The sequence below is a fragment of the Vigna umbellata genome, chromosome 1 (genome assembly GCF_029865625.1).
Source record: "Vigna umbellata cultivar VRB3 chromosome 1, Vumbellata_1.0, whole genome shotgun sequence".
NCBI classification, from domain to species: Eukaryota; Viridiplantae; Streptophyta; class Magnoliopsida; order Fabales; family Fabaceae; genus Vigna; species Vigna umbellata.
In genome coordinates, this window is record NC_142165.1 from 106,365,152 (window position 1) to 106,375,152 (window position 10,001).

Here is a 10,001-nt window from a genome sequence, read left to right on the forward strand (position 1 = left end):
TCTGTACGTTACCTTAATTGGTGAACCACTTTCAAAATCCATTGTACTTGCTGAATGCAAGTTGTCAATCTTATGTCTCATTTGTTTTCAAACCAGGAGTACATTGTGTAAGTTTCACAAAGTGATTAAATTTCACCAAGACAATTGCAACTGAGTACTAGGTTCATAAAATATTATCTTCTTTATACAAGTAAATATAAAGCATGGATGTACGATCTCAAGACCTTTTTCATATATTATTTAAATGATTGAACTAGTGTATAAAGAATAAAACAGCAAGGTAAAAAAGGAAAGAAAAAAAAAAAGCTAATTCCTATACTTGAAAGGATTAATATGAAAGAAAAAACACTTTTATTCAATTGATTTATTCAAAAGAGTACATCAGTCTCTAACTCTAACCATATAGTAATTAAAGAGATCTCTAGAATCGTCTAACGACTTCTAGTATTATACCGAATATCCTATTAACAACACCCCCTTCTATCATTCCCATTATTGAAAAACACAATGAGTGGAAAAGAAGATTATAGCACAATTTTGGTCACATGTAAGTTTTTGAAGGAAAATAAGATTATTAGAAAGTTTTAGAACAAAGGACATCTTTAAGGTTTTGGGATGATAATAGAGAAACATTACCACGTCAAGTTATTGGGACACGAGTACCATTGTGATTACCAAAAAGAGAAAGATATGATGTTAAAAGAGATCAATGAGGAGTCATATGGTAAGTTTTCGAAGGAAAATAAGATTATTAGAAAGTTTTAGAACACAAAGAACATCTTTAAGGTTTTGGGGTGATAATAGAGAAACATTACCACGTCCAGTTATTGGAATACTACGAGTCCCATTGTGGTTACCAAAAGGAGAAACATATGATCTTAAAAGAGATGAATCAGGAGTCATATGGTCACATATGATGTTAAAAGAGATAAATGAGGGGTCATATGGTTTATGGTCTGTCATTAAAGCAGTGTTATCGATATCAAATAACAGAAAATATGGGAGACTCAAAAATCTTTTGTAAAGTTATTACAGAAAATATCGGAGACTCAGAAATCCTTTATAAAGTTATAACGAAAACTGAGTTATGGTGGAAACATTGCTTTCTAAAGAAATATAATACCACCACATATAATTCTAGTGCAAAAGTAATGATATTACAATGAAAATAGGTATTTTTTTGAAAAATAATTATAGTAAAAGTGAAGAAGAAGAAAAATTTTTAAAAAAATGAATATAAAAAAATAGGCTTGGTCAGCGACGGCTGACGGCAACAACGACCGGTAAGCAGTGGTGGCAGTAAGTTAGGGCAACTGAAAAAATATAAGAAAAAGTGTTTTAAAGATGTGTGAATTAGAGTGGGTTTTCAATTTCTATTGGGTCTGGCCCAATTTTTAACTGTTTTAAACACAGAAGACAAATAAGGTTGGTGCAATTAGGGTTTTCTATCATGTGATGCGGCTGTTGTTTTTCTTCTCCACACCCCCACTTCCGCCACCACCAGCCGGTATGCAAAAAGCGGCCGCCATGGACCATCATGGGAAATCCGTTTTGCCACCACCTTGTTGTGGCGACAGGTCGGAAAACCGCTGCCGATCTTGGCCATGGTGCTGCCTTGATAGCACTGGGTACAAGTGTCCTGAATCTCAGTCTTTACATTAAGTTTTAAAAACATTAAAAGAGGATTTTTCTGATTTCAACTTGAAAAGATTAATATGTAAGAAAGAAGATTTTGGTTCATTTAATTTATTTGTGTTGAAATATATTGTATTGTATAACTGGCCTTTTAGTTTTGGGCTTTTAGGGCTGGTCCATTGTTCCTTATATAGGACTTTTCTGTGTAATAGAAACTTTAACTACAGTAATAATATTTTTACCATCTCTCAAACTTTCACATGGTATCCAGAGCTGGTTAGGGTTCGTCGCTGCTCACTGTCCGCGCCGTCGTTCACCGTCGCTTTCGCCGCCGCCGTCCGCCGTTGCCGCCACCGCCGTCGCTGCCTTTTCTCCGGCGAAGTTAAGGGTTCGGTGCGCCTCGACGAGCGCGACCCATCCCTGGTGGTCGCCGCCTCATCCTTCTTTCGACGCGCCGTCACGCGTCGTTTCTCTCTAACCTCTCTCGGGCGCGTGGGCTTCACGCGCCGCCTCTCCCGTGTCGGATCTTCCCGGTCGTTTCGCCTCCGTCTCCTGAGTGTATTGTGGTCTCTGATTTGCTGTTCCGTTGACGGTTGCTCCGTTTAGGGTTTCTTCCCACACCTTTTTTCCCCTCTTTTCTTGTTTGGCTTTATAATGGCTGGGCTTGGAACACCGTCTCTCTCTGCTACTCCAACCATTACTTCTGCAAAACTCAATTGGAAAAACTATCTATCTTGGTCTTCTTCCGTGGAGTTATGGTTTCTTGGTCAAGGACACCATGATCATCTTGAACAAGATGTTTCCACCGTTCCTGAAGAAGAGAAATCTCAATGGCAGAAACTTGATTTTCAACTATGTGCTGTCTTATGGCAATCTGTTGAACCAGAAGTCTTAGAAATTTTAAGACCTTACAAATCGTGCTCTTCCTTTTGGAGAAAAGCTCAGGATATCTTTGCTAATGATGTGCAACGTCTCTTTGATGCAACTCAAAGAGTGACTTCCCTCAAACAAAACAATCAAGATATGGTTACTTACATAGGAACGGCCCGTGCTGCTGTAGAAGAATTGAAGAATTTCCTTATGGCTGATTCTTTAGAAGGCCTAAACAAGAAGCTTGATAAGTTTTATATGGTCTTAATTTTAAGAGGTCTACATTCAGATTTTGATCATGTTCGTGATCAAATGTTAGCTGGTGATCAAGTTCCATCAATGGACAGCTTAGTTACTCGACTTCTTCGGGTACCTTCATTAGTTAAAGACGAAAGTTCAATTGGTGGTATTGAAACATCAGCTATGGTAGCACCACAACGAAGAGGAGGAGGCAGAGGCAACCGAGGAGGACGTGGTGGCCGTGGTATGCGTCCTCAGTGCACATATTGTAAGAGGATAGGCCATACTCAGAGAAATGTTATGCCTTACATGGATATCCTGACAAAGTCGCTCATGTTTCGAAATCTGATGATCTCGAACCCAAAATTTCAAATGAAGAATTCCAAGAATTTTTGAAGTATAAGTCTGGAAAATCTTCTAATCCTGACCAATCCTCTTCCATGTCCAATGTGTCAACTGCCTGTATATCTCAATCTGTGGAAGGTCACAATCCATGGATCCTTGACTCAGGTGCCTCAGACCATATCTCTGGTACTATTTCTTCATTTTCTTCCATGTCCTCTCAGAAATTCCTCATTTAATTTAATTACTGTTGCCAATGGATCCAAAGTTGCATCTCAGGGAATTGGCAGAGTTTCCTTATCTCCTTCACTAAATTTAAATTCTGTTTTGTATATTCCTCATTGTCCTTACAATTTAATCTCCTTGAGCCAATTGACTCGTTCCTTAAATTGTTCTGTAACCTTTACTGCTAATTCCTTTGTTATACAGGAACATGGTACGGGTCGCCTGATTGGAGAAGGACATGAGTCTCGAGGACTTTATTTTTTGAAACATAGCTCTTCAGTTTCCTGTTTTACCACTTCATCTCCAAAACTTTTGCATGATCGGTTGGGCCATCCAAGTTTATCCAAGTTGAAGATGATGGTTCCAAGTCTCAAGAACATTCAAGTCTTAGATTGTGAGTCGTGTCAATTAGGAAAACATGTTAGATCTTCTCATCCTAAAAAGTCTGAGACACTATGTAATTCTCCTTTCTCAACTATTCACTCTGATATTTGGGGACCAAGTCGTGTCACTTCTTTTGGTTTTAATTATTTTGTAACCTTCATTGATGAATTCTCTCGATGTACTTCGGTTTATTTAATGAAAGAGAGATCTGAACTTTTGTCCATATTTGTGTCCTTTATTAATGAAATTAAGAACCAATTTGGGAAGACAATTAAAATCCTTCGTAGTGATAATGCTAAGGAATATTTTTCTTCAGCGTTTTCTTCATTTTTATCTTCCCAAGGAATTTTACATCAGTCAACATGTCCTCACACTCCACAACAAAATGGTATTGCAGAGAGGAAGAATAGACATCTCATTGAAACTGCACGCTCCTTGATGTTGAATACTAATATTCCTATACATCACTGGGGCGATGCAGTCCTCACTGCCTGTTTTCTAATCAATAGGATGCCTTCTTCCTCTCTTGAGAATAAAATTCCTCATTCTGTCATTTTTCCAAATGACACTCTATATCATATCTCCCCACGTGTATTTGGGTGTACATGTTTTGTCCATAATGTTTCTTCAGGTCTTGATAAGCTATCCGCAAAGGCTATTAAGTGTGTCTTCTTGGGATATTCTCGTCTTCAGAAAGGGTATAAATGTTATTCTCCCTCCACCAAGAGATATTATATGTCTGTTGATGTCACATTCTTTGAGGATACACCGTTTTTCTCGTCCTCTGTGGAGGATCGTTCATCTGTTCAACAAATGTTGCCTCTACCATCGTGTGATCCCTTGGTTATTCCTGCTTCTATACCTCAAACTCAAAATGTGAATGACATTGTTCCTCCACCTCTTCTCACATATCAGCGTCGGAGACAATCTCAAGCTCAGAACAATGAAGATCCTCTAGACTCATCTCCTCCTCCATCAGCTCACCAGACCATGGATCCTTCATCCTCCTCGTCTTCTACTGACTCAGATGATAATTTGCCCATTGCCCTTCGAAAAGGTATTCGTTCTACTCGTAATCCATATCCTGTTTATAATTTTTTGAGTTATCATCGTTTGTCTTCTACCTATTTCTCTTTTGTTTCCTCCTTATCCTCCCTTAAGACTCCTAATAATATTTATGAGGCACTTGATCATCCTGGATGGCGTCAAGCCATGGTTGATGAAATGCAGGCCCTTGACCACAATGGTACTTGGGACCTTGTTCCTCTTCCTCCTGGTAAGAAGCCTGTTGGCTGCCGATGGGTTTATGCTATTAAGGTTGGTCCTACTGGTGAAATTGATCGTCTCAAAGCTCGTCTAGTAGCTAAGGGATATACTCAAGTTTATGGCATTAATTATTGTGATACTTTTTCTCCTGTGGCTAAAACCAGTACAGTTCGTATTTTACTTGCTATGGCTGCCATTCGTCATTGGCCACTTTACCAGTTGGACATTAAAAATGTCTTTCTTCATGGTGATCTGGAAGAGGAGATATACATGGAGCAACCTCCTGGGTTTGTTGCTCAGGGGGAGTCTGGGTTAGTTTGTAAATTACGACGTTCCCTCTATGGCCTGAAACAATCACCTCGTGCTTGGTTTGGTAAATTTAGTCGGGTTGTGCAAAATTTTGGATTGAAACGATGTGAGGCGGATCACTCAGTGTTTTATGGTCATTTTTCTCCTGACAAATGTGTTTATCTCATGGTGTATGTTGATGATATTGTTATTACAGGGAATGACAACACTAAAATTACTCAATTAAAGAATCATTTGTTCAACCACTTTCAGACTAAAGATCTGGGTCGTCTAAAATACTTCCTTGGTATTGAAGTGGCACAGTCAAAAGAAGGTGTCATCATTTCACAAAGGAAATATGCTCTTGATATTTTAGAGGAAACAGGCTTGACAAATTGCAAGCCTATTGATAGTCCTATGGACTCAAATCAAAAGCTAATGAGAGATCAAGGTGAACCTTTCTCAGATCCAGAGAGATATAGAAGGCTGGTTGGAAAACTCATATATCTTACAATAACAAGACCTGATCTTTCTTATCCAGTGGGAGTTGTGAGTCAATTTATGCAGAATCCACATGTTGACCATTGGAATGCAGTGATTCGAATTCTCAGATACATAAAAGGAAATCCAAGACAGGGATTGTTGTATGAGGACAAGGGAAGCACTCAGATTGAAGGATATTGTGATGCAGATTGGGCTGGTTCTCCAATAGATCGAAGATCTACTACAGGATATTGTGTTCTACTTGGAGGGAACCTTATATCTTGGAGAAGTAAGAAACAAAGTGTTGTTGCTAGATCTAGTGCTGAAGCTGAATACCGATCTATGGCTTTGACTACATGCGAACTTGTGTGGATCAAGCAACTTCTTCAAGAATTGAAATTTTGTGGAAATGAGTCGTTGAAATTGTACTGTGACAACCAAGCAGCCCTTCATATTGCCTCCAATCCAGTGTTTCATGAGAGAACAAAACATATAGAAATTGATTGTCATTTTATTAGAGAGAAGTTGTTGACTAAGGAACTTGTTACTGAGTTTGTCAATTCTAATGAACAACTCGGAGACATTATGACCAAATCTCTAAGGGGGCCTAGGATTCAATGTATATGTTCCAAGCTTGGTGCATATGATCTATATGCTCCAGCTTGAGGGAGAGTGTTGAAATATATTGTATTGTATAACTGGCCTTTTAGTTTTGGGCTTTTAGGGCTGGTCCATTGTTCCTTATATAGGACTTTTCTGTGTAATAGAAACTTTAACTACAGTAATAATATTTTTACCATCTCTCAAACTTTCATAATTTGAAACCCTACATCAGCGTCTATATATAAAGAACTCTAACCCCATAGTAATATTTCCAGAGAAGTCTCTAGAATCTTTTAACAGCTTCTAGTAGTACACTTGATATCCTATTAACAACACCTATGATTAAGTATAAATCGCTAAACACCAATTCTGCAGTAAATAGAAATGATTGACAATACTCTCATAAATTATAAGACATAATAATATTCCAGATGTTTTTTTATCTCTCTGACAATGTTTAACTAATTGTGATATAGTACCACACAAATGTTTATTCACTTTTAGGATACGGGAATATCATGAAATAATTATTACAATAAATATTTATTTATTAACCAGGTTAGGATAAACCAGAGGTTTAATGAGAACGTATGCATGAGGCAGAGTTCTATGATTAGCATGGCTATCTCAAATGTCCGAAAAGATCTTCTAGGCCAACCACTTCAGCTTCTCTCAGGTGTGGATATATTGGGCAATGCAAGTAGTGCACTTGGACACATGAGTAAAGGTGTAGCTGCATTGTCTATGGATAAAAAATTCATTCAAAGTCGACAGAGACAGGTTTGATTGGATGTTCTCCTGTGCAATTTTTCCCTTGGTTCTCATGCTTTGTGTGTTAGACATTTAATATAGTATAATGTTAACATCTGCTTTCAATATAACTGCAGGAAAGTAAAGGTGTGGAGGATTTTGGTGATGTAATAAGAGAGGGTGGTGGAGCATTCGCTAAAGGTTTATTCAGAGGGGTAACTGGCATTTTAACAAAACCTCTGGAAGGAGCAAAATCTTCTGGTGTTGAGGGTTTTGTTCAGGGTGTTGGGAAGGGAATTATTGGTGCAGCTGCGCAGCCAATGAGTGGAGTTTTGGATCTTCTGTCAAAAACAACTGAAGGTGCTAATGCTATGAGAATGAAAATTGCGTCTGCTATAACATCAGATGAACAACTTCTTCGGAGGAGACTGCCTCGTGTTATAAGTGGTGATAATTTGCTTACACTATATGATGAGTACAAAGCTCAAGGACAGGTAACGTGGGTTGAACTTGCCATGGCAGATCTAAAGTTCATTTGTTATTTTTTATTTTAACATTTTAGATTTAAATCATAAAATATTGTAAATGATAAGTTCCATACAAAGAAACCTAATTCTACTTGAAATTCTAGACAGTGGTTTAGGCATATGCTGGGAAGATTAAAGAAGAGCTATTGCATTCTGTCAGTTTTGAGGAAACAAATGTTCGAATTTTTTATACAATTTTATTCTAAGTTGTACATGTTTTTGACAGATGTTGTGTTTATAGGCTGAAAAGCAAAAGCTGGAATTGTATTAATGTAATTGAGGATCCTGCTTTCAAGTAGTACTTCTGTTCCTTAAAGAGTTTCAGGGTTCACTCAACAAGTCTTTTTTATTTTAATGACCATTTCTGACATTAGAGAATAACTATAATGTTAGACTTTTATAGTCCCCACCCCTTGTATTTCTTGTTAAACTATCATCTTCACTATTAACGTAGTGACAAAACATAATTTTTTTTTCAATATTACCAGTTTTGAGCTTCATTAGTTGTTATCCTTAAATTGTTACCACTGTATTTCCAGGACATACTTTAGCAGCTAGTGAGAGAGAACGTGAATTATGTGGATGGCCATGTTATGAAAATATTTTGATTTGTAATTTACTGATTATACTGCGCTCGTAAATAGTCCTATCAATGAAATTTACCTCATTTCCTTTTCCTACTCCTGACTATAGCCATACTTCTGTCTTGAAGGTGATACTGCAGTTGGCCGAATCAGGTTCCTTTTTTGGTCAGGTTGATCTGTTCAAAGTTCGTGGAAAGTTTGCCTTATCAGATGCTTATGAAGATCACTTCATGCTTCCAAAAGGAAAAATTCTCATGGTCACGCATAGAAGAGTCATACTATTGCAAGTATGTAGTCGTGATTGAGAACAATGAGTAAAACCTTATTTTCTTGAACCAACTGTTACTTATCAATCTTTATCTTTGTCATTGTCAGCAACCATCCAATATTATTGCTCAGAGGAAATTCAGCCCTGCACGGGATCCATGCTCAATATTGTGGGATATTCTGTGGGATGACCTTGGTACCATGGAATTAACTCATGGCAAAAAAGACAACCCGAAAGGTCCCCCCTCAAGGCTCATTTTGTATTTGCAGTCTAGGGCATTGGATACGAAAGAAAATCATCGCATTATAAAATGCATCCCAGAAACTCGTCAAGCTCTTCAAGCTTACTCTTCTATTGAGCATGCATTGAACACATATGGCCCAGGAGTATCAAAGGTATGTTTTATTTCGTATGCTTCCTTATTATACTCTAATTTTGATATGTTTTTAGTTCTTCAAGCAATTGTTTAACTAGTGAACACCAAGCCTAAATTGTTGGAAAACCAACGGACTCTAAATAAAACATGACACATCAGCTATTTGTTCCCAATGTTTATGCACACAATATTAGAGCTGACTTCTGAATGAAATTATTGTCTTGTTATTCAGGGAGTACTGAAAAATAAAGTGAAAAAGCCATATTCACCCCATATTGATGCCCCTAGCGCTGACCTATCCCCCCAACAGATGCCTGGATCAACCCCTCTCTCCTCAACTTTTGGAAGCAGCGCCCATCACTAGGACCATCATTGTTCATCACTTTCAACAGTCTAGACAGTCCTGTGCTCTAATGAATATTTATCACTGTACTTGATCAAGATGAAGCCCAGTTGCCCTTCAGTTTCAAAGGTATCACTTTTTTCCATTTTTCGCACCACCCATATCAGCATTGAGATTACAATGCTGGTTTCTGGAACCATATACCTGCCCGATGATAACAGTTACGGTTAGTTGGAGGGAATTAGTTCGATATCTATGAATCCTGTAGAAGGCCCGTGTCTCCCATTTTTTGTTAAAATATAATATCCAATAGTTCTTGTATTATATTGAATGTAATAGCTTTTGTTGTACATATAAAAAATCACATAGCTCAGATAGGAGGATCCTACTTTCCCTCGTGATGCCCTTTTCAAGTTTCATTTCTTCAGAGGAAAAGCCAATTACTTACACGATATCTGAATGTCTTCCATTTTGTGGAAGCATATAAAATTGTTAATGCTTCTCAATAGTTAGATTTAACTTCTCGGGATAGACTAAGCAAGAATATAAAATACTTTCTTATTAGAATCACAATTCGTGTACGTACACACTATACTAAGACTGAATATTGATAGCCACTAACGTTAAAAGGTTAAAGTATTTTGGTATTTTGGGGATATAATTTCTTTAAAGGTTAAAGTAGTAAACATGCAAGCCTACATGGGTTGTTTTCGTTAAAAGTATACAACGAAATTCAGTTTTTGAAGTAGAACTTTGGTGTGTTATTCAGATTACTATAGGTGTGCAATTTAGACTTTTACACATTTTTTAAAATGGA

General features: G+C 37.5%; 2 protein-coding genes across 3 annotated transcripts in view; both read left to right on the top strand.

The window, feature by feature from the left end:
* Positions 1–9,696, top strand: part of LOC124838258 (calcium-dependent lipid-binding family protein) — a 74,118-nt gene extending 64,422 nt beyond the window's left edge. For both annotated transcript variants that reach the window (XM_088105402.1, XM_088105403.1), the window contains exons 59-63: positions 6,895–7,116; positions 7,224–7,580; positions 8,326–8,484; positions 8,573–8,860; positions 9,074–9,696. In XM_088105402.1, the coding sequence (XP_087961528.1) occupies positions 6,895–7,116; positions 7,224–7,580; positions 8,326–8,484; positions 8,573–8,860; positions 9,074–9,205 (1,158 nt within the window). In that variant the 3' untranslated portion in view covers positions 9,206–9,696. The remainder of the gene's footprint in view (positions 1–6,894; positions 7,117–7,223; positions 7,581–8,325; positions 8,485–8,572; positions 8,861–9,073) is intronic.
* Positions 2–3,141, top strand: LOC148207045 (uncharacterized). Its single transcript, XM_088105404.1, has one exon. The coding sequence runs from the start codon at positions 2,290–2,292 to the stop codon at positions 3,139–3,141; it is 852 nt and encodes a 283-aa protein (XP_087961530.1). The 5' UTR covers positions 2–2,289.
* Positions 9,697–10,001: the final 305 nt, after the last annotated feature.